Genomic DNA, 25,774 nt, shown 5'->3' on the forward strand with positions numbered 1-25,774 from the left:
CGTGAGGCAATACTGACCCTACAACTTATCTTAGGAGAAAAATTAAGGAATGACAAACCTACCTTTCTAACATTTGTAGACTTAGAGAAATCTTTTGACAATGTTGATTGGAATACTCTCTTTCAAATTCTGAAGGTGGCAGGAGTAAAATACAGGGACTAAAAGGCTATTTGCAATTTGTACAGAAACCAGATGGCAGTTATAAGAGTCGAGGGCCATGAAAGGGAAGCAAGGGGTAAGTGTGCGTACAAAGCTAGCAAACAACCCTTTTTCTGTCGCACCATACGTGTGATGAATAGTACAGAAAACTGGTAATGTTTGCATGAAGCATTCACAATAAATGGCTTGCGAAACATATAAATAGCTGTAGAGATGGAGGTAACAGAAAATAATACTGTGTTACTCATACATATTACTTACAGGTCACTGATGCTGTTTGAAAGGCTAAAAAGTTTGAAATGACATGGTTTTTAATAAATAAAAGTGTGAAAGAAGAAGTACATAAAACGTTTAAAAATACTGTTGGTACCATCATTAATTCCCATACGTGTGGTACTAAATATGTTACTCATGTCATGGAGTCACTTATTAGTTAATGTAATAGAGAACAGTTTTGCTTAAAATTAAAGATGTAAGGGTAGTCCTCTAATGTGTACAGTAAAAAGAAAAATGATTGAGGAATATTTATCTGACTAGAACTTGCGATTTTTCTTTTGTAATAGAAATTGCAGATAGTGTTGGAAATAATTAAAACAGTGGGATTATGAATCGTCTGGTTATATTCAAAAGTTTAAAACATGCAGTCCCTTTCTTTTTAAGAGTTCGTTCATGCTCTCTATGAAACTGTTGCTTTACTTAATATATAAAAAAGACCGCAATTTCTAAAGATACGTTTCGTTCATTTTAGAATAGAAAGATACAGCATCACCACAGTATAAAACAACTATATTATAAAAGTAAATAAGACTGTTTCGTAACTAGTAGCGACGAGACATTGTAATACTGTCTCTACACTTGCAAACAGTAGTTCTTTCTTTCAACAAAAAGTAATGTAATCACATTGCTCATTCTGTCCATAGTTCAAAAATTACATTAATGTAATCTATGATCATAATAGACGCTGGCATAGCTTCTAGAACACATATTCACTAGAAAACCAATTAACACAAAAATACGTCTTTCTTGGTTTCACACTGTTTGTGTGTACTACAAATGAACATTGAATAGAGTCGCAACATGCAGGAAGGATCACGCAGAAGCTTCTTGAACGCATTGGAGGGAGGTAGGTTCCCGCACCGACCACACCCGTTGTTGGGCGCTCATGACTCAGGATTGCTGCCTTGTTTCATGGAGTCCTATATATGATGCGTCGCCGGTGTCATCTGTGTGAAAGACCGTGCTGCACATTAACAAATAGCGTCTCTAGTACGACTCCTCGTAAGCGTGAATGTAGTGTCACGTTGGTTATAGTAATGTAATTGGAATAACTCCCATCATTACGCAACTTGTTACAACATGGAGGCAGCTTCATGTTTCTTTAGATTTTTGATGTCTGTCACAACAATACCAAAAGAATCGAACAAACTCTATGAGCAGCGTAAGATGATGTTTTTATACTCACATATGTCCCTGGTCGTTCTACTACACGTTGTGGTTTGAAGGCCCTTAGGGTGCTCTTTTCTGCTGTGCAACGATGATTTATGATAGTGGTTTGTATGCAGTATAACCAAATTGATTTGAGCTCTGTGTTAATGTCTTAAACGTACAGTGTGAATTTCATTTCTTGCTAGGTTTTAGTTAATAACAATAATCTACACCAGGGGCGCCCATACGATTACTTTAAATGATTATTGCAGTGTACAAAATACTGAAATTTACGAAAAAAGTAGGTACTACTTGAAAGTCAGCAACTAAGTAGCCGATGCCTTTTATACAATGTACAAGTTGTACAAAAATCGGAATTTGTTGTATTCGATACAGGTATTTACATAAAATGCAAACAAGAAAAAAATCTGCAGCTGATTCCAAACACTATAGTTCAAATTTACTTTTGGATCTTTGACGCTGCAGGAAAAATGCCTTTGGAATCAATTACAATTTAATGGCAGATTTATATCGTGATGCAGAAGCTACAACTGGACTGTGAAATTTTGGAAGTCTGGAATACATTGTGATAGTAAATGAAGCAGCTCAAAACATCTACTACTTTTCACAAATTGCTAGCTGTTGATTTCACTTGTTTTGAGGAAACTAACTACTTGTTAAATCTTTCAAATTCTTCTCTTATATTCTCTCCCTACATCTACGTCTACATGGATACTCTGCAAATCACCTTTAAGTGCCTGACAGAGGGTTCATCATCAAACTACCTTCAAAATTCTCTATTATTCCAATCTCATATAGCGTGTGGAAAGAAACTGATCTTGGTTATCGTTCATACCTATGTAGGTCGGTGTCAACAAAATATTTCCGCATTGCGAGGAGACAGTTGGTGATTGGAATTTCGTGTCAAGATTCCGTGACAACGAAAAACGCATTTGTTTTAATGATGTCCAGCCCAAATCCTGTATCATTTCTTTGACAAGCTCTGCCATACTTCGCGATAATACAAAACGTGCTGCCTTTCTTTGAACTTTTTCGATGTACTCCGTCAGTCGTATCTGGTAAGGATGCCGCACCGGTCAGCAGTATTCTAAAAGAGAACGGACAAGTGTAGTGTAGGCAGTCTCCTTAGTAGGTCTGTTACATTTTCTAAGTGTCTTGTCAATAAAACGCAGTCTTTGGTTAGCCTTCCTGATAACATTTTCTATGTGTTCCTTCCAATTTAAGTTGTTCGTAATTGTAATACCTAGGTATTTAGTTGAATTTAAGGCTTTTAGATTAGACTGATTTATCGTGTAACCGAATTTTAATGAGTTCCTTTGAGCGCTCATATGTACTGCATATATCTCAACAAAATTAATTTCGGGAGCAGTTGAAACTGTGAATAATGATCTCACAGTCACTGAGCAATTTATATTGTATGACAACACATTATCTAGGAGATGTCAGTCTAAAAACTGGTTTTCTCTTCTTGCAGCGTGTCAGATGAGCCCCCGTCTGGTAGTTCGGATCTCTTTTAACGATGAAATTCTTCTCCAAGACAGATGCTTAATTAATTGTGTATTGCACTTCGGTGGGTTTGAAAGTGGTATCAACTGATACCTGGACCAGATTTAATTTATTTTATATTACAATTGCGTCATAAATTTACACATGAAAATATAATGAATCATTAGGCTCACACTTTCTCCAAATCATTTCCTACAAATTTCTTTAGCGCTGTATGAGACGAAAATCTCCTTACAACTTACTTGTTAGTGGCAATAAATAAGAGGCGCTGTATGAGACGGAAGTCTCCATATAACTTACTCGTTAGTGGCAATAAATAACAGTCTCTTTTCTCTGTAAAAGTCTAACACTTATTTCATCAGCATGAAGCAGATATGTCAGAGTTGTGTAGCTTAATACGTTACGCCGCAGTCGTATCTGTTGCATTTTGCTAAAATAGTTCATGTTTAAACAAGTATGAAAAGGAGTTAATAGAGAGATCAAATTTGTAATGTCTCGTAGTACCTCACAAGCGTGTATATACTAAAACTCCTTTTATCGATGGGTGCCTGTGGTATTACAGCTCAGAGCAACCATTGTCTGCAAGCATGGCAACAATAAAGGAAAGATCCCTCTCTGTTGGATGAGTACTCGGACCACAGCTCGAGATGCCCCTGTCGTAGAATTTGGCACATATGTCACAGTCTGTAGTCGATGACGGCGGTTCCAGACGCTGTCTTCTGCGTGGCAGACCCCAACTGCGATCAGTGTGGCAACCACGAGAGGCGAAGCGGGAACGGCGCGTGTGAACCTGCGAACATGAGCGTAGGAGTGAAATTGTTGCACAAACACGGACTATTTGTAGGACTTGTGACATGTGTAATGTACTATTGACTATTGGTTACATTTTACTTTTTTATCTTCTAATTGTTCTCTCACGCAATTTTATTGACATATGCACGGAAATTATTCCGACGTTAAGGGCTATAACTTTCGCGCCATTTTCAACATTTAACGTGTTATCTTCATCCAGAAACACTAAGCGGCCCAACATAGATAAGGTCGCTTACCGACCGACGCTAGCCACGTCCAGGGTAACAACTATTCAACTATATCAAAAAAACGTAAGTTGGTTACTACATCTATATCTACATCCATACTCGCAAGCCATTTGACGGTGTGTGGCGGAGAGTGCCTTGAGTACCTCTATCCGTTCTCCCTTCTATTACAGTCTCGTATTGTTCGTGGAAAGAATGATTGTCGGTATGCCTCTGTGTGGGCTCTAATCTCTTTGATTTTATCCTCATGGTCTCTTCGCGAGATATACGTAGGAGGGAGCAATATACTGCTTGACTCTTCGGTGAAGGTATGTTCTCGAAAGTTCAACAAAAGCTCGTACCGAACTACTGAGCGTCTCTCTTGCAACGTCTTCAACTGGAGTCTATCTATCATCTCCGTAACGCTTTCGCGATTACCAAATGATCCTGTAACGATCTTCTCTATCTCTTCTATCTGGTAAGGATCCCACACTATTCAAGCAGTGAGCGAACAAGTGTACTGTAAGCTACTTCCTTTGTTTCTAGACTGTATTTCCTTAGGATTCTTCCAGTGAATCTCAGCCTGGCATTTGCTTTGCCGACGATTAATTTTATATGGTTATTCCATTTTAGATCACTCCTAATGCCTAGTCCCAGATAATTTATAGAATTAACTGCTTCCAGTTGCTGACCTGCTATATTGTAGCTAAATGATAAAGGAGTTTTCTTCGTATGTACTCCCAGCGCATTATACTTCTCTACATTGAGACTCAGTTGCCATTCCTTGCATCATGCGTCAATTTTTTGCAGATCCTCCTGCATTTCAGTACAATTTTCCATTGTTACAACCTCTCGATATACAACACCATCAGCCGTAAATAGCCTCAGTGAAACTCTGATGTTATCCACAAGGTCATTTATATATATTGTGAATAGCAACGGTCCTACGACACTCTCCTGCGGCATACATGAAATCACTCTTACTTCGGAAGACTTCCCTGCAGTGAGAATGACATGCTGCGTTCTGTTATCTAGGAACTCTTCAATTCAACCGCACAATTGGTTTTATAGTCCATATGGTCTTACTTTGTTCATTAAACGGCAGTGGGGAACTGTATCAAACGCCTTGAGAAAGTCAAGAAACACGGCATGTACCTGGTAACCTGTGTCTGTGGCCCTCTTTGTCTCGTGGGTTTCACGCGATCGTCCTTTTCGAAACCCATGCTGATTCTTACAGAGCAGATTTCTAGTGTAAAGAAAAGCCATTATACTCGAACACAATGAACTAAATAAGTGTTCGAAAATTCTACAACCGATCGGCGTCAGAGGTATAGGTCTATAGTTCGCCACCTCTGTTCGACGTCCCTTCTTGAAAACGGAGATAACCTGTGCCCTTTTCCAATCTTTTGGAACGCTACGCTCTTCTAGAGACCTACTGAACACCGCTGCTAGAAGGGGGGTAGGTTCCTTCGGGTACTCTGTGTCATCTGTGCGTCAATCTAGAGAAGGAACTACAGTGCAGTCTTCCGCTGTGAAACAACTTTGGAAAAAGACGTTTAGTATTTCGGCTTTTAGTCTGTCATCCTCTGTTTCAGTACCATTTTGGGTACAGTGTGCCTGGATATTTTGTTTTGATCCACCTACCGTTTTGACATAAGACCAAAATTTCTTAGGATTTTCTGCCAAGTCAGTACACAGAACTTTACATTCGAATTCGTTGAACACCTCTCGCACAGCCCTCCTCACACTACATTTCGCTTCGTGTAATTTTTTTTTTTTTTTTTTTTTTTTTTTTTTTTTTTTTTTTTGTCTGCAAGGCTTTGGCTATGTTTACGTTTGCTGCGAAGTTCCCTTTGCTTTCTTAGCAGCTTTCTAACTTGGTTGTTGTACCACGGTGCGTCTTTTCCATGTCTTACGATCTTGCTTGGCACATACTCACCTAATGCATATTGTACGATGGTTTTGAACTTTGTCCTCTGATCATCAATACTGTCTGTACTTGAGACAAAACTTTTGTGTTGAGCCGTCAGGTACTCTGTAATCAGCTTTTTGTCACTTCTGCTGAACAGAAAAAGCTTTCTACCTTTTTTAAGATTTATGTTTTTAGGCTGAAATCACCGATGCTGTAATCGCTTTATCATCGCTGATTCCCTGTTCTGCTTTGTTTCAAATAGTTCGGGTCTGATTGTCACCAGAAGGTCTAATATGTTATCACTGGAGCTCAGCAATGGTTTTGGGGCTATCGCTGTACACTTTGTCTCTAATATAACCCCACACAAAAGACTGACAATGTGTTCAGATCCGGACAGTACGGGGGCCAATCGCAGCCCATGCCAGTGGTCTTTGGATACTGCTCCTCCAGGACATCACACACTCTCCTGCTTCGATGGAGTCGAGCTCCATCTCGCTTCTAGTATTTGCGGTGGCGCTTTCGGTTTGGCACGCTGTTTGGATCGCTACAGCCACCTGGAGGGAGGTGGAGCAAGTGTACGGTCGCGTGACGATCGAGGAGTACGTACTGAGCCGTGACCGAGAGGGGTGGTGGCGCGAGCGGGGCCCTGTTGTTCGTGGTCGTCAACTTGCTCGCCACGTGCTTTGGCCGACCTCTTCGCTGTCAGGGGCTAAGTCCGCCTTACCCGCATGTACGTAGCTTATGAAGCTTAGAAGCCGTGGTGCAGATCAGCGCGTGGGGCCATATGTCTTCTTATCGGCCGTTGAAACCATTGGCAGCGGTTGCCTCTGACGAGCATAAGGAAGAGCAACGTGTTCCCGGCGCTGGGGTGGATTGTGAGAAGTTGAGTACTGTTTTTATGTAACAAAGTTAGTTATATATACAAAAGGGTTTTTTCAAGTTCTAGTGATGTGTATGAGTTTCTTCACCAGTGGTTTTGTTGAGGTCTTCCCACCACAGTTTTCGTTTGCCTGTCCGTGGGAATGTGGTAATTGCTTCTTGGTCGGACCGTTTGATTCACACCTTGATTGGATGATTTAGGGTCGGTGACGTGTGTCTCTGTGGTTCAGTGCCTGTACAGGGACCACCCTTGCTACATCTTCTTCTTTTCGGTAACTCGGGGAGATGGTGGCTTGTAATGTAAGTTTTGGGGCTGGTACGCTGTGGCCCTCTAGACGACCAATAACTATTCAGACCACTGTGATCTGGGCCTCATTAGACGTGTCACTCCCACACCGCGCTAAGGAAACATTTTTTGGGGGGACTGCCTTTAATGTGAAGGTCTCTGTGCTGGCTTATTCACATTTATCTTGTAACAACTGACATGTGTAATATAAGTTATTTAATTGGCAAGAGACAACAACTATTCTAAATTTAGTAGAAACTAGCTACATAAAGTTTTCTTTTTTTCTTAAGGAATTGTTCTCATAAAAAATTTGGCAGCTATTGAAAAGAGTTTTCAATTTATTGTCTTATAGACCGAGTGATTAAAATTTGAAAACTGAATAAATCACGGAATAATGTAGATAGAGAGGTGCAAATTCACACACATGCTTGGAATGACACGGGATTTTATTAGAACCAAAAAATACGAACGTTCAAAAAATGTCCGACAGATGGCGCTTCATCTGGTCAGAATAGCAATAATTAGCATAACAAAGTAAGACAAAGCAAAGATGATGTTCTTTACAGGAAATGCTCAATATAGTCCACCATCATTCCTCAACAATAGCTGTAGTCGAGGAATAATGTTGTGGAAGCACTGTAAAGAATGTCCGGAGGTATGGTGAGGCATTGGCGTCGGATGTTGTCTTTCGGCATCCATAGAGACACACTTGCGACTTCAGGTAACCCCAAAGCCAATAATCGCACGGACTGAGGTCTGGGGACCTGGGAGGCCAAGCATGACGAAAGCGGCGCAAGATGTCTTTCACGCGTCTAGCAATACTTTTTTGATTTTGTTTGGTTCTAATAAACCCCTATGTCATTCCAAGCAAGTGTGTCAGTTTTTACCTCTCTATCTACATTATTCCATAGTCTATTAACTTTTCAAATGTATACTGACTTTTTGACCACCCTGTATATTTGTCAAGTTTAAAATCTTGTTATTGGGAAGTTGTTAACGGCATACCTTGCAATCTCCTTTTCATAAAGAAATACACATCTGGAAATGGAAAAAAGAACACATTGACACCGGTGTGTCAGACCCACCATACTTGCTCCGGACACTGCGAGAGGGCTGTACAAGCAATGATCACACGCACGGCACAGCGGACACACCAGGAACCGCGGTGTTGACCGTCGAATGGCGCTAGCTGCGCAGCATTTGTGCACAGCCGCCGTCAGTGTCAGCCAGTTTGCCGTGGCATACGGAGCTCCATCGCAGTCTATAACACTGGTAGCATGCCGCGACAGCGTGTACGTGAACCGTATGTGCAGTTGACGGACTTTGAGCGAGGGCGTATAGTGTGCATGCGGGAGGCCGGGTGGACGTACCGCCGAATTGCTCAACACGTGGGGCGTGAGGTCTCCACAGTACATCGATGTTGTCGCCAGTGGTCGGCGGAAGGTGCACGTGACCGGACCGCAGCGACGCACGGATGCACGCCAAGACCGTAGGATCCTACGCAGTGCCGTAGGGGACCGCACCGCCACTTCCCAGCAAATTACGGACACTGTTGCTCCTGGGGTATCGGCGAGGACCATTCGCAACCGTCTCCATGAAGCTGGGCTACGGTCCCGCACACCGTTAGGCCGTCTTCCGCTCACGCCCCAACATCGTGCAGCCCGCCTCCAGTGGTGTCGCGACAGGCGTGAATGGAGGGACGAATGGAGACGTGTCGTCTTCAGCGATGAGAGTCGCTTCTGCCTTGGTGCCAATGATGGTCGTATGCGTGTTTGGCGCCGTGCAGGTGAGCGCCACAATCAGGACTGCATACGACCGAGGCACACAGGGCCAACACCCGGCATCATGGTGTGGGGAGCGATCTCCTACACTGGCCGTACACCTCTGGTGATTGTCGAGGGGACACTGAATAGTGCACGGTACATCCAAACCGTCATCGAACCCAATGTTCTACCATTCCTAGACCGGCAAGGGAACTTGCTGTTCCAACAGGACAATGCACGTCCGCATGTATCCCGTGCCACCCAACGTGCTCTAGAAGGTGTAAGTCAACTACCCTGGCCAGCAAGATCTCAGGATCTGTCCCCCATTGAGCATGTTTGGGACTGGATGAAGTGTCGTCTCACGCGGTCTGCACGTCCAGCACGAACGCTGGTCCAACTGAGGCGCCAGGTGGAAATGGCATGGCAAGCCGTTCCACAGGACTACATCCAGCATCTCTACGATCGTCTCCATGGGAGAATAGCAGCCTGCATTGCTGCGAAGGTGGATATACATTGTACTAGTGCCGACATTGTGCATGCTCTGTTGCCTGTGTCTATGTGCCTGTGGTTCTGTCAGTGTGATCATGTGATGTATCTGACCCCAGGAATGTGTCAATAAAGTTTCCACTTCCTGGGACAGTGAATTCACGGTGTTCTTATTTCAATTTCCAGGAGTATATATATATATATATATATATATATATATATATATATATATATAAATGCCAGACGTACGAATTTATTATTGAGAAAGTCTTTAAAATAAAAGGGTACCTTTAGCAGTAGTTCTCGTTATTTCACGAGCACTTCCTGGCCCCTACTACCAAGATTACGTTTGTGGAATAACATGTGTGCTTGAGTTGTTGTTTGTGAACCACCCTAATTGATGGTTCACCCAGACAGCTACAAATTGTTGTAAAATACTCATGTGTAATACACTAAGGTGCAAAAGCTAAGAACAAAAGGAAATTTCGCACGATGCGTCACTGCCAAATTACCTACTTCTATGAAATTTGGACAGTACGTAGAAAGAACCGCCACAATATGGCACAGAATATAACAGCAGAAAATAGGCAATGAGTCGAACAGAAATGACACTTTTACTGAGAGAGATTAATTACGCTGAAGTCACCGCGATTTGTGACGGTCCCCAGGACATTACACAGGGCAGGACGTGGTTTTTAATACGGTGTGTGATCCTGTCAGACGATAGTCAATGCTCTGGAACGTGACCCGTGCTGGCGACAATACTGACACGGAGATCGCGTGGTGGGCCGTTGCATTCCTCCACCAGTGCGGTCGTCAGCTGTTGAACGGTGGTGAACGTGAACGTGAACGTGAACGTGCTGCAATTCGTCTCTTCAGCGCATCCCACACGTGATTTAATTCGGAGGAATGAGCAGGCCAGTCCTTTAGTTCATCATCCTCCCTCCCCAGGAGCTACTCCTCTGTTCGCTACACATGCGCATTGTCATCCGTGAAAATTAAGTCAGGCAGAATGCATCCCTGGGAAAAGGCTCATGGCCAAGAAGTACAGTGTTGCAATAGCGATGACCGGAGAATGTACCGTGTTCACATTTTTGGATGTCAGAACGCCCGATAACGTAACTGCTGGACCATCAAAACGATGTTTGACATCTTCCTGGGCGCATCACGTGTTCGCGCCTCTCACCGTCTGAAAGAATGTTCGTCATCGTCGAACATGATCACCCTACTAAGTGAGTGAAAAGTACACTAAAGGCCATTATAATTGCTACACCGCGAAGATAACGTGCTACAGATGTGAAATTTAACCGACAGGAAGAAGATGCTGTGATATGCAAATGATTAGCTTTTCAGAGCATTCACACAAGGTGGGCGCCGGTGAAGACACCTACAACGTGCTGACATGAGCAAAGTTTCCAACCGATTTCTCATACGCAAACAGCAGTTGACCGGCGTGGCCTGGTGAAACGTTGTTGTGATGCCTCGTGTACGGAGGAGAAATGCGTGCCATCATGTTTCCGACTTTGACAAAGGTCGGATTGTAGCCTATTGCAATTGCGGTTTATCCTGTCGCGACATTGCTGCTCGCGTTGGTCGAGATATGTCTGTTAGCAGAATATGGAATCGGTGGGTTCAGGAGGGTAATACGGAACGCCGTGCTGGATCCCAACGACCTCGTATCACTAGCAGTCGAGATGACAGGCATCTTACCCGCATGGCTGTAATGGATCGTGCAGCCACGTCTCGATCCCTGAGTCAACAGATGGAGACGTTTGCAAGGCAACAACCATCTGCACGAACAGTTCGACGACGTTTACATCAGCATGGACTATCAGGTTCTGTTCACAGCAACATGAGGGTCGCATCCTTGTTTGGCGACATCGCGGCGAACGCACTTTGGAAGCGTGTATTCGTCATCGCTGTACTGGCGTATCACCCGGAGTGATGGTATGGGGTGCCATCGGTTACACGTCTCGGTCACCTCTTGTTCTCACTGACGGCACATTGCACAGTAGACGTTATATTTCAGATATGTTACTACCCGTGGCTCTACCCTCCATTACATCCCCGCGAAACATTTCAGCAGGATAATGGACGACCGCATGTTGCAGGTCCTGTACGGGCCTATCTGGATACAGAAAATGTTCGAATGCTGCCCTGGCCAGCACATTTTGCAGATCTCTCTGGTCAATGGTGGCCGAGCAACTTGCTAGTTACAATACGCCAGTCACTACTTTTGATGAAGTGTGGTATCGTGTTGAAGCTGCACGGGCAGCTGTAGCTGTACACGCCATCCAAGCTCTGTTTGACTCAATGCCCAGGCCGTTATTATGGCCAGAGGTGGTTGTTCTGGGTACTGATTTTTCAGTATCTATGCACCCAAATTGCGTGAAAATCTAATCACAAGTTAGTTTTAGTATAATACATTTCTCCAATGAATATCCGTTTATCATCTGCATTTCTGCTTGGTGTAGCAGTTTTAATGGCCAGTAGTGTATACATAAAAAAGGCCAGTCCCCTCGTAGGAGCCTAAATGAGATTCCTTGCCCATTAAAAGGGATCGGGAATGGGAGGACCTCCTTTTTCACCAAATAACGTGGATTTTACTCGCAACTGCCCTATCAGTGTGACTTTCCCTTATCTAGAAGGGAGGACTGGGGTTTAATTTCATACAGATCACAACATACAAGTGTCGTCGGCCCATCAGAAAGGATGGGGCCTGGCGCAAGGATTATATATCTGACTACATAAAAAATATCCACCGCGATCAAACAAAAACTACTCATTGGATTTATAATTAATTTTATCATTTTAAGAGAAGCATTTTCAGTAGGGGGCCTTGCATTTCCTTGATATCTCTATAAATAGGGTTAACACTTTTCATTGAAAGCCGGATTAAAAGTACAACAATTTATTATAAATCGAAATTACACTTGTACAAACGATGTATAATTATTGTGAAATACATACCTATGGACGTTAACACAAAACTGGGGGCCATAGGGGGATGTGGCCTAAATTCCCCAATCACACACAATACTAGTGTTGGAAATGGTCCACCCCCGGTAGCTGCGTGGTCAGCGCGACTGACTGTCCCTCCTAAGGGCCCAGGTTCGATTCCCGGCTGGGTCGGAGAATTTCTACGTTCAGGGACTTGGTGTTGCGTTGTCCTAATCATTATCATCTCATCCCCATCGACGCGCAAGTCGCCGAAGTGGCGATCGGTTTACCTGACGGAAGGCCCTAGTCAGACGACATTATTATTAGCGTTCGAAATGGACCAGGAAAGGTGGGAGCCAACCATCCAGTAAATTCTTTACTCCAATAATTAGTGAAAGGTAAGAGACGGGATTCAATAGCTAATACGTAAATATACTCAAAAGGCAAACTACGAACTACTTGTAGATGCAAGTTATGAAAGCGACCTCCCGGGTGTAAACCAATAAAATTCATAAGATTCATTCTGCAACACTCAGATTTACGAATATGAATAACAAGAAACGCGGCCCATGCTAGTTCTGGTTCAGTTCGGATATCGTGTGCAGTACTACTCGCTATGTGGACGACAAAGAAGGGCAAACCTGACACACATAAGCCTGTTACGAAATGTTCACTAATATCACGGGGTATTGGAGAAGGAAAGACATTCGCTGAAGGCGAAGTGGTTACAGCGCGGGTTGAATTATAACGAACGTGGTGACTGCAACCCACAAGGCTCTGGCGCCAAGTCCAAAAACAAAATAGCGAAATGAGGAGGAAATCAAAGCAATTAGGCGCACATTCTCCCGAAATTGAAGATAACCTAACACTTTAATACGTATTCGCTACTCAATCCACTTCTGAACCCAGCAAGAGCACGCATGCTTACCAGCTTGCAACCGTCTTGTTCTGGATGTCGCCACCGACTCCACACGACTGCTAACCGCCTACCGCCCGTTGCTCCAGCGAAGCCGGGCCTTGTGGGGTGGGAATTGGCGCACGTTTCGCCGGCCAATCAGGGGATACGGTTCCGTCGCCGAACTAGCTACTACGAGCTACTTGTGGATGCAAGTCATTAAGGCGGCCTCCTGTTTTCAAGAAGGGACGTCGAACAGATGTGCAGAACTATAGACCTATATCTCTAACGTCGATCAGTTGTAGAATTTTCCAACACGTATTATGTTCGAGTATAATGACTTTTCTGGAGACTAGAAATCTACTCTGCAGGAATCAGCATGAGTTTCGAAATAGACAGTTGTGTGAAACCCAGCTCGCGCTATTCGTCCACGAGACTCAGAGGGCCATAGACACGGGTTCCCAGGTAGATGCCGTGTTTCTTGAATTCCGCAAGACGTTCGATACAGTTCCCCACAGTCGTTTAATGAACAAAGTAAGAGCATATGGACTATCAGACCAATTGTGTGATCGGATTGAAGAGTTTCTAGATAACAGAACGCAGCATGTCATTCTCAATGGAGAGAAATCTTCCGAAGTAAGAGTGATTTCAGGTGTGCCGCAGGGGAGTGTCGTAGGACCGTTGCTATTCACAATATAAATGACCTTGTGGATGACATCGAAAGTTCACTGAGGCTTTTTGCAGATGATGCTGTGGTGTATCGAGAGGTTATAACAATGGAAAATTGTACTGAAATGCAAGAGGATCTGCAGCGAATTGACGTATGGTGCAGGGAATGGCAATTGAATCTCAATGTACACAAGTGTAATGCGCTGCGAATACACAGAAAGATAGATCCCTTATCATTTAGCTACAAAATAGCAGGTCAGCAACTGCTAGCAGTTAATTCCATAAATTATCTGGGAGTAGGCCTTAGGAGTGATTTAAAATGGAATGATCATATAAAGTTGTTCGTTGGTAAAGCAGATGCCAGACTGAGATTCATTGGAAGAATCCTAAGGAAATGCAATCCGAAAACAAAGGAAGTAGGTTACAGTACGCTTGCTCGCCCACTGCTTGAATACTGCTCAGCAGTGTGGGATCCGTACCAGACAGGGTTGATAGAAGAAATAGAGAAGATCCAACGGAGAGCAGCGCGCTTCGTTACAGGATCATTTAGTAATCGCGAAAGCGTTACGGAGATGATAGATAAACTCCAGTGGAAGACTCTGCAGGTGAGACGCTCAGTAGCTTTTGTTAAAGTTTCGAGGACATACCTTCACCGAAGAGTCAAGCAGTATATTGCTCCCTCCTACGTATATCTCGTGAAGAGACCATGAGGATAAAATCAGAGAGATTAGAGCCCACACAGAAGCATACCGACAATCATTCTTTCCACGTACAATACGAGACTTGAATAGAAGGCAGAACCGATAGAGGTACTCAGGGTACCCTCCGCTACACACCGTCAGGTGGCTTGCGGAGTATGGATGTAGATGTAGATGTAGATCTTCAAGCAGACATTCCTGGCTTGACGGAGTGACTCGTGATTGGCTAGAAGTTAGTGAGGGAGGCCTCTTTACAGAGCCAAACGTGCAGAAGAAACTGAGTTTTAGGTTGGTACTATTCCTTAGAAGAATAAGAAGGACTAATAATGTTCACATAATTTACGGGTTTGCTGCCGGGTGAGGTCGATCACTGCCGATATTTCGACAGGAGCACAGCCTGTCATTCTCAAGGCACAACTGCAAGGAGGAAGCAATGTGCAAGGGAATTTAATAGCTCGGTTCACAGAGGAGGAAGAAGGAAGATACTACACACAGAACAAGTAACCGCAAATTCAACACACAACCAAAGTTAACCAACATCAGAAATATCGATAGTGACTAATAATCAACAGGTGAGGTAGCCCTAATTCTGTTCCTCTGTTTTTTGATGAGAGACAGAGATGGATTCCAAACGGCATTTAGACAAAATCCACCATCTCTGTTTTTAAAGTTGCTTGATAGTTTGATTTCAACAGCTTCCATAATGACACTATTCCTGAATTCAGTCTACCCGAATATTCACTATGGAGGTGGAAAGAATGGATGCCTTCCCTTTCTTGATGTGTTGGTCAGAAGGAAGACTGATGGTACGTTGGGACATTCTGTTTATAGGAAGCCTGCTCACAGTGACTAGTATCTGCGATCTGATAGTTGTCACCATCCAGCTCAGCGTGAAGGAGTACCTCGTACCTTGGTTCACAGAGCCCCACGTTACCTCAGACCCTGAAAGTTTGGCAGCTGAGCTAGCACATCTCGAAGTCACCTTTCATCAGAATGGTTACAGCGAGAGGCACCAATGTGTGAGTGACGACAGCAACGAAGTGGCACCTAAGTCTACTGCCTTTTTGGCTTAGGCAGGAAGAGTTTCCAACAGGACTGGCCGTATTTTGCGGAAATATGATGTGAAATGTGTTTTTCGACCACCTTCTAAGATTACCTCCCTGTTGGCGTCCGTAAAAGATGATCTTGGTTTGCGTAAGGCTGGTGTCTATCGTATTCCTTGCAGTTGTGGCATGTCATATATTGGTCAGACAATCAGGACTGTGGAAGGCGGGGCTATAGAACATAAGTGTCACACACGCTTACAACAGCCGAGCAAATCCGCTATTGGAACATTGCGTTGACACCGGTCATCCTATGGAATACAACAACACGGAGATTCTGGTTTGCTCGTCCAGCTATTGGGATAGTGTCATTAAGGAAGCTGTTGGAATCAAAGTATCAAGCAACGTTATACACAGAGATGGTGGATTTTGTCTAAATGCTGCTTGGAATCCGGCTCTGTCTCTCATCAAAAAACAGAGAGTCAGAATTAGTGCTACCTCGCATGTTGATTAATAGTCACTATCGATACTTCTGATGTTGGTTATCTTTGGTTGTGTGTTGACTTTGCGGTTACTTGTGTGTGTGAACCGAGGTAGTAAATTCCCTTGCACATTGATTCCTCCTTGCAGTCGACGACGTCACCCGCAAGCAACCCCATAAATTATTTGAGCATTCAATTCGCCGGGAAAAGTAAACGTCTCAGGACTAATAATTTTTTCATAATGTGGGGCCACAGTCATATTTCTTTAATGTTAGTACAAACATTAGACTGTTTTTTATTGGCAGTGTTACATTTATACGATCATGATTACAGCTTCAAAGTGCCATTATAAAGTGTATTAAGTGTTGTTTAGTACCTAAGATGGCATACTGTCGTATTTAAAATGCACTATTAGACACATTGTCTAAGGGTCAGTATTTCTGGTACCAGAAATTTCTTTACCAGAAATACTGACCCTTAGACAATGTGTCTAATAGTGTATTTTAAATATGACAGTTTGGCATCTTAGGCACTGTATAACACTTAATACACTTGATAATGGCACTTTGCAGCCGAAATCATGCTCGTGTGAATGTAACAGTGCCAATAAAAAACAGTCGAATGGTGGTACTGACCTTAAAGAAATAAGAAGGACCACTTTGGCTTCTCCAAGTCATTCAAACTGCCGGCCCATGCTTCCATGTTCAAAGGTCAACGCGGGAAAAGGAACGCCAACATGGCTAGCTAATGGAGACCACCGAATATGAAAATAAAATAAAAGTACCTTGTTCCAATCCTCTCTCCAGTTTCATTATGCTGTAGATACTGAAAAATTCAGCAGAATAACGGGCATGCTATTTGGCAACGTTTCGACCACGATTGCAGCGGCCTTCTTCTAGACCCAGAAGAAGGCCGCTGCAATCGTGACCGAAACGTTGTCTTTTCTATAGCAGCAGTAGTTTTTACATTATGACACGGTACCAAACCCAGAAAACTTTTATGTCGATTAAATGACTTGAGTTTAGACTTGTGAAACACTTTTTTTGTTGGCAAGCTAGTTTTTTCAGATTGGTGTGATGGGTGCCACAGTATGTTACAATGGTGGAGTAACAAGCCGATTACAGACCATGAGCAGACTAGGCATCAAAACTGGGAACAACATGAAAAGTGTGCTTCCATGAGTGGACAGGCAACATATCGCTGAAACTGAAAAAACTGTTGAAAGTAAAACAAAGTAGGCCAGAATGACCAAGAAAAGGAAGAAAACGAAGATGAAAGAACCAAAAAGATTATGGTGTTGGAATGTTTTGATAAATCATTGAGAAACAAATAACATGCAAGTCTTTACTTTCAGTTTTTCGTAATGAACATTTTTGCGTACTTAGGTATCATTATCCCATACAGTATTAAAGCTACAAAAACAAAATTTTGAATTAATAATTATGTAGTGTACTTGTAAGTAATAGGTTTCAGCTGTCAGTCACCCTTTTCAACTTTTTTTATTGGCAGATCAACAGGCATTACATGCATTGATCAGAAATGATAGTGCATTGAGAATGGCTAGTTTCTAGCTGAAATCTAGATCTGCCAATAAGAAAGTTAAAAAGGACGACTGATGGTTGCAATTTATTATTTACAAGTCAATGTAACAGTCGCTGATTGCAGCAGCCTTCTGAATGGAATGTAACCTTATAATGTAGTGCTTGCCTACACAGTGAACCACATTATTCAACAGTGTATTAAATATTTTAAGCTGAAAAATGTCGTATGATCTTAAATTATTGGGAGGAAAAACTGACTTTTAAACAACATTTTTTTTTAAATACACAAAACAACAAATTCGTAAATGTCCCTCTCTTACTATTTCGACAAGTTAATAATCAAAATAATAAAATTTGTTTTGAATAATGTTAAATTACAGTGCTCCTAAAATAAAAATTGCATGTAATTCAGTGCGTAAGATAAAAATAAATTATGAATCCAGTATGTATTCCACAGATTTTAATTTTGTTTCGCATAGAGGTCACAATTGTTATGTTAAAGTTTCATTTCAGTATCGATTACACATTTTGTGTTAAAGAGTTCCAAAATAGTGGTAAATACTACAGGCTATGATGTTCAGATCCGCTTTGACCCTCCCCCATGGGATACCCGAACCAAAAATACGATATGATATTTACATTTTTTGATATCTACGTTTTATGTGAACAAGATCTCTATTACATACCGACAGTCTAACAGTACATCACTGACCGTCGTAGGCAGTCCGTTTCTCCGCCAGTGGCTCAGCACGGCGGTCAGTTGGATCGGACGCGCACCCAGAGGCAGACGATGGCCAGCAGGTGGAAGCCGCCCCACAGCCCTGCCATGCACGCCAGGTCGCTGGAGAGGCGGTCCGCCGAGAAGTTGTACTTGTCCAGCACCTCACGGCCCGAGCTCAGGCAGGGCACACCGTCCGGCGATCCGGCGCAGGCTGTTGGCAGCGCCCAAGATCAGCACTACACGTGTCATCAGGTGCTGAGTGTGTTTGCATCACAGTTTGAATTTCAGAAGGGTTGCTCTATTGCTACTCAACGCTTTCACTCATCACTTTTGGAAATTTTTTAATTAGAAAATAGCACTGGTTGGTATTTTTTGCTACCAACATAAGACATTTGACGGTGTGAATAACAATATTTTCCTAGGTAAATTGAAGTTTCAAAAAATTTTGGGGTGGCCAGCAAACGGCTAATGTCATATGTATTCAAGACAATGCAGAAATATGTACTTCACAAGTCTTCCACTATTAGCAGGAGAGATTCTTCTGGATGGATGGAAATCATATGAGGATTTCCACAAAGTTCAGTGTTGTCCACTATTTTTTCTCGTACGTGTATGTAAACGATCTTCCATCTATCATACAACAAGCAGAATTACCCATTTTTTCATATCACTATCAAGGCTAACATGCATACGTCAACAGAAGGAGCGGTAAGTAGTGTTCTTAAAAGCGTTATTGCATTGTTATCTGCAAATAGTCTTACCCTGCTTCGAGAAGGCACAATATATTCACTTCTGCACATCTATACCGGTACTGCACTCACTATCAATGTGACGTATATTGTGTCGACAATATCTAGGGTGGCAAATTCTAATACGTAGATGTCGATATTGATGACAATTTAAACGGGAAAAACACATTTTCGATCTCCTAAAATAAAATCAGTGAGTGAATATATTTCGCGTATTTTCACTCAGTAACAGCATATACAATAATTATAGGGGTAACTTATGTTTCATTATCCACGAAATGCTCTACGAATAATATGTAATGTTCACCAACGATAATTTTGTAGATATCTGTTTGAGTTTGGTAGTTTGGCTACTGCTCCACGGTGTATTCCCTCATGAAGTTCCTCGTAAACAGCACACTACACTTCAAAAGCAAATGTGATATGTGATGTACATAATTACATTATCAGCAAGAAACGCCATTCATTACTCTACATTAAGGCTCTCTTTAGCACAAAAAGAGATGTACAGTGCAGTGCATTCACCAGAATTTGTCACCACTTACCCAATCATATAAAATGTCTGACTGAATGTAAAATTCAGTTTGAAAACAAACTGAAAAGGCTTCTCTTTGTCAGCTCCTTTTATTCCGTAGAGATGGCCGGAGTGGCTGAGCGGTTCTAGGCGCTTCAGTCTGGAACGGCGCAACCGCTACGGTCGCAGGTTCGAATCCTGCCTCGGGCATGGATGTGTGTGATGTTCTTAGCTTAGTTAGGTTTAAGTAGTTCTAAGTTCTATGGGACTGATGACCGCAGATATTAAGTCCCGTAGTGCTCAGAGCCATTTGTACCATTTTTATTTCGTAGAACTATTTCTTTTTTTTCGTAAAAGATGGTCGATAGTAATTTCTAACTCACATCCGTAGTTTAAAAGTAATATTAACAAATGAACTTGTAAATGGTCAGCATTCAGCCATATTGACATATGAATGCGTAATATGAAAGTAAAATGTCTCGTTAGACGTCATTACGATTAATCTTACAAAATAGCTGCGAGATTTTTGGCTAGATAGCAAAACCTGATGTCCCCATTGTTCAGTCATTGAACGATGTAACAATCGCCCAGTACTTTACTCTAGTCACCTTCCGGTTACGGCCTGTTCTATCTCCTAGTAAACTGTATATTGTCGTACAGTTTGAAATACTTAATTTCGAAGCTTATAATCTTTGGGAGTTGAAGGTTTCATCAAGCCGAAGGTTTGCTTGAATACTACAGTACCTCAGTAGGCGAAGACTCATTCGAAGTGTTACTCCCTTGCCGATCTTTGAAGTGGTTTACTCAACCAAATTGTAGAGAGACCTACAAGCCATCGTGATTTCTGACCGTGCAGGAACTTGTCATCCGTGTTCGTAAATATTTTCTAGCACTTAATTTTTTACCATCGGCCAATGCTTTCTCAGTTCGCGTGTCAAGAAATAAAAGTTTGGCGCAGGTGAGGCTCGAACTCACAGCCCTGGCGTTCTTCACGGCTGCTGAAGTGCAGGTGGAGTAAGCTAACCAACTGCACCTCTTTCACTTATTCAGTTTACCTTTCACGATCCTTCCTCATTTTCTTCGGCATTCTTATTGATAAAACATCAGTTTTAAAAAAAAATATTCGAGTAAAAAGAAATGAATGAACTCTTCTGTAAAGAAATTACATTTTTGTTTCTGTATCTTTAAATAGGAAATAATCTGCGTCTTCTCTCGTCATTTTGTAATGAGCGCCTGATTCCATTTCCCATGTAAAGTTGAAATTGACAATAAATGTATGAAAATTGGATGTTTAAAAATTGACGAAGTTCCTGTTACAGTCTACGTTAGATGTGTATCCTTAGTGTCGATTCACAGCACTCAGTTTTGTATATGGATATAGTCTTTCACTGTCGTGATACTACGAGGGTGAGTCAAATAAAAACCTTAAATTTGTAATAACAAATCGAAATTTCGCGCCGTTACCCTGTAAGTTGGTAAACGAGCTACAAACAGCTTGCAGAATGGCCTGTAGGTGGCAGCATAGTGCAGATGCACACATGCCGTCGCTGTATCAGTTTAAAGATGGCTGCCCCACTTGCGACTTGCACCAGGAAAGAACAGCGTTCTGTTATTTGGTTCTTGCGTAGTGAAGGTGTGAAACCTATTGAAATTCATCGACGAATGAAGGTTCAGTACGGTAATGCATGTTTGTCACAGCAGTAAGTCTATCAGTGGAGTAGGATGTTCGCAAATGGTGTGACTTCTGTGGAAGGTGGTCCTCGTCTATGTCAGGCACAACGAGTTGTGACTCCACAGAACAATGCAGCAGTTGAAGCCATAGTGAAGGAAAACCATCCAGTGACACTGAATGACATTGCACCATGTTTACAGATTAGACATGGGTCAGCACATCACATTGTGCATGATGTGCTCGAGTTTCACAAAGTGTCTGCTAAATGGGTGTCACGGCAGCTGACTCCTGAAATGAGAGAACGACGTGTTGATGCCTGTGAAGAACTTCTTCGGCGCTTTGAACGAGAAGGTGATGGCTTCCTTGCAAAAATCGTTACTGTGGACGGAACCTGTGTTCAATTCCACAAACTGGAAACGAAGAGAGCGAGGAATGGCAGGGAAGGTTATGCTGACTCTCTTTTGGGGCGAAAAAGGCGTCATTTTGGAGCATTACATGCCTAGAGGGACCACTGTCACCACTGAATCATACACAGATCTCCTAAAAAAATCATCTGCCGTCTGCAATCAAATCAAAGCGATGTGGATTGCTGTCAGCAGGTGTCCTTTTGTAACATAACAATGCAAGGCCCCACACTGCCCGTACATCAGTTGCAACAATCACAGACCTGTATTTTGAGTGTCTTACTCATCCACCATACTCATCAGAACTTGCCCCAAGTGATTTCCATATGTTTGGACCACTCAAATATGCAATGGGAGAAAGAAGTTCCGTTCTGATGAAGAGGTACGCCACGCGGTGCACGAGTGGTTGCGCGGACTACCAAAAGAATTTTTTTCTAAAGGAATTTATGCACTTTGTAAGCGCTGGAGGACTTGCATTGAGCGTGGGAGAGATTATGTTGAAAAGCGGTACAGCTTTGTACCACTTCTGGACAATAAATAATAATTAAAAATATTTAAGGTTTTCGTTTGACACATCCTCTTACTTGCTGATTTTTAAGACCGCTAACTTTTGTTTAATAATCTTCCATATTTCCTTCGCACTTGTGGACAGACATCTGTGTTCTTCTGTATCTGTTATATTACATGACGTGCACAGCGGCGAATATACCAGGCTAGTGGTTCACAGCAAACGTTCTCCGTGAGCTGGCCGCTGGTCGGCGGGCATTGTACTACATCCATCGGCACAGGGAATTGTCTGGGCAATCGTGTGGAGACTTGTGTAAACGGGGTAATCGATCCTGAGGCAAACGCTTGGCTGTATGTAGACTGTTTCTATATTTTTTGCTGCACTGTAGTTACTTCAAGCGATAGAACAACACGAATTCAGAACTGGGAGGCTTTCCCATGAAGTTGCGCTACGACCAGTGATATATTTCAGAACATGACCAGCGCTCCGTTTGTAGACAAATGAGCTAATAAATTTCATCAGATACCTACATTTTCTGCACTTTCGGCAGCGCTGCTAAGAATTCACATCCATGTGATGTACACTCTTAGAAAGCACTAAACAATATGCAACAAAATCCTGACAGTGATATAGCAGGCTGTCTCCGAGCATCGTCTGCCATAACCTGTGTGGGACACATGATTGTCTTGTTTGATAACGCCCCCTACTGAAGTGAGCTTAAATGTTCAGCAGCAACTACGAAGTATTCCCTTCTGAAATCACCATTCGTGAAAGAGTGCAAGGCATTTACTAAAAGTAGTGCACTTCTGTAGATCATCAACACGGTAGGCTCAATTGAATTTTGCGTGCCGGGGTGGCTGAGCGGTTCTAGACGCTACAAACTGGAACCGCGCTACCGCTACGGTCGCAGGTTCGAGTTCAGCCTCGGGCATGGATGTGTGTGATGTCCTTAGGTTAGTTAGGTTTACGTAGTTCTAAGTTCTAGTGGACTGATGACCACAGAAGTTAAGTCCCTTAGTGCTCAGAGCCATTTGAACGATCACTTGAATTTTCTTCCTCTTCATCGGAGAGCCTCCTTTTAAGTTTTGCAATGTCTAGTACACACTCAGGTCTTGCACATTTTCCGTTTCCGTATTGTCTGACGTGGTAGGACATGTAGCACCTATATAAACATTACTTCTTGAAAGTATTATGATAGACTGAGCATCGTCTTTCTGTGTAAAATTATGATTTCTCGCACTGCGGATTGAAGTGCGGTGTTACAAAATGTCGACTCGCCATTGTTGCTGTTGGATGGCACCGCTGTCCAAACTGCCCCCCCCCCCCCCCCGTCTCCCTGCCCTCCGTGCTTGACAGCTGGCTGTTGCCCCCTGTTGCCGCGACAGCATGGCGCACACCCATCTCCCTCGCTGTCCACCACGCCACAACTACTGTGTTCAAGAGTGAGAGCGTGAACAGGCGCGAGTAGTCACGCTCAAAAGCGGAGAGTTGTTAAGACATGTGGTAGGTGGATGGCTTGAAGTTTGGAGTTGGTCGGTACTTTCATGTTTACTGCGTTGTATCACGTCACTTTTACGTTAAACGGTAGAACCTCTTTACTATTATTGATCCATATTACTTACCAATCGTTATCTGGGCATTTTTGTTCAGTCTTGTTTCTACTTACCTTTTCAGTTAATATCTAATTTCTGTTATTCACTTTTTTAGTATTCTTTATAGGGTTTCACATTTGTATGTAACTAATTCGATTAAAAAAGCTGCAAAAACTGGCAAAATCCGATGATAGCGTGTTCACATTGGCTGGAGTAATTACAAGTCTCTTAGGAGACCTCTGGCATAAGTTACACACGCTACACAGACACACTGAGACAGCGAGGCACACAGCGAGCTTTCTTCACAGTAAATTATCAGACCCATAGTTGAATTCAGTGGTTTCAGATACATCAGACTTCACCAGGATAATGAGAAGATTAGAATGGAACCAAGCGTCAGGGGAGAGAATTCCATTTGACATTAGTCAGAGAGGAAGTTTTAAGATCCGTAACTGGGAAAAAGTAGGAGGAGAACATGTGAACGGAAGACATTTAAACTGATTTCCTTTTACTGCTCGTACTGTACTACTTTCCTCAAGTGCAGATAAATCTCATCAACGAATGGAAAAACTGAATAGAACAAGCTTAAAAGTGGGCCTGGATATCAACACTAAAATATCTGAAAGAAAATCATACAAAGTAACAGTGAATTCATGTATTTAGTGGATGATTTTTTATATTTAGAGCACTTAAAAACAATGGCTGGATTGCCAGGAAAAGAAATAATATTAGATAAAGTGTGTTTGGTAAGCTACATAGTATTAAATTGTCACTTGGTCACTCCTCAGTTATATTGCAATAGATGAGAAAGTACTACTCAGTTAAAAGTGAAAAGATTTCAAAAACTGAGATTTGTTTAGCAAGAAACAGAGAGATGCTTTTTGTGAGTTACTAGGGGACACGAACAAAAAGGAGTGAAACAACAGGAACTAGGTTGAAGTGGAAGACAGTATCACAAGTGTAGTGAAAATGTAACTGAGGTGGACGTGAAGCGTAAGTTGACGAACGGGTAGCAGATAGTCATGGTTATTTACTGAATATCAACGAAAAGATAATTGCGATGAGCTAGGGTAAGATGGTTGGACTATAATAGAAAACTGGCAGGAGCGGCAGAGACCGACGCAGCTGGAGATCATAATGCACAGATATGTCTAGAATGAGTCAAATGGATCAGCATTTGCCAAATGGCTAATCGTGATGACAATTATTGAATATTGATTATGCATGTGTAAAGTGCTCTCTCCTCCAGAAGATTTGGGGCAGGGTCTGCATAGGAGAACGCCGTGTTGCCTACCACTCAGGTGCAACATAGTTACAGCCACACTCCAGAGAGGAATCGCACAAAATGCCAATTTTAGGCTTCTGCTTTACTTCATACAGATAGCCCCTGAGTGGAATCCGTCGCCAAAACTTATGTATAATAAGAGACACGATTACGTCCAGTTACACAGTACCTGAATACATGACGCGTATAGTATCAGGACTCTCTGAGGACTCATCAACAGTTGCCACCAAGAAGAGCCCTACTGGACATTACACAAGTCACATGCTAAAGGTGTTTAAAGACTGATCAGTGAAAGTAAACATTGTTCTACACCGCCATGGACGATCTTCATACACCAGACAAGTACTGTAAAATTACTGGTAATAGAACGTTGTAATTAGTTGCTAATCTGTAATTCCAAATAGTTTTGCAATGGCTATTGTGTATCCCAAATTGCCCATTGGACAAACCTGTATAGTTACAGTGTGTATGGCAGTTATCTCATGACAGCAACTACTTAGGTTCTAGCGGGTAGGATTGCTGTCACGTATATAAGGTGGACCATTGATCGTGACTGGGCCAAATATCTAACGAAATAAGCGTCAAACGAAAAAATCTACAAAGAACGA

The 25,774-nt window shown here is 42.5% G+C and overlaps 1 protein-coding gene across 1 annotated transcript in view; it reads right to left on the reverse strand.

The window, feature by feature from the left end:
- Window positions 1–3,680: 3,680 nt before the first annotated feature.
- The window catches only part of LOC126355290 (protein scarlet-like), a 142,553-nt gene continuing 120,459 nt past the window's right edge, over window positions 3,681–25,774 (reverse strand). The window contains exons 14-15 of the mRNA XM_050005579.1: window positions 18,434–18,653; window positions 3,681–3,901 (exon numbers count right to left, since the gene is read on the reverse strand). Of these exons, the coding sequence (XP_049861536.1) occupies window positions 18,478–18,653 (176 nt within the window). The 3' untranslated portion in view covers window positions 3,681–3,901; window positions 18,434–18,477. The remainder of the gene's footprint in view (window positions 3,902–18,433; window positions 18,654–25,774) is intronic.

This window comes from Schistocerca gregaria, chromosome 3 (genome assembly GCF_023897955.1).
Source record: "Schistocerca gregaria isolate iqSchGreg1 chromosome 3, iqSchGreg1.2, whole genome shotgun sequence".
NCBI classification, from domain to species: domain Eukaryota; kingdom Metazoa; phylum Arthropoda; class Insecta; order Orthoptera; family Acrididae; genus Schistocerca; species Schistocerca gregaria.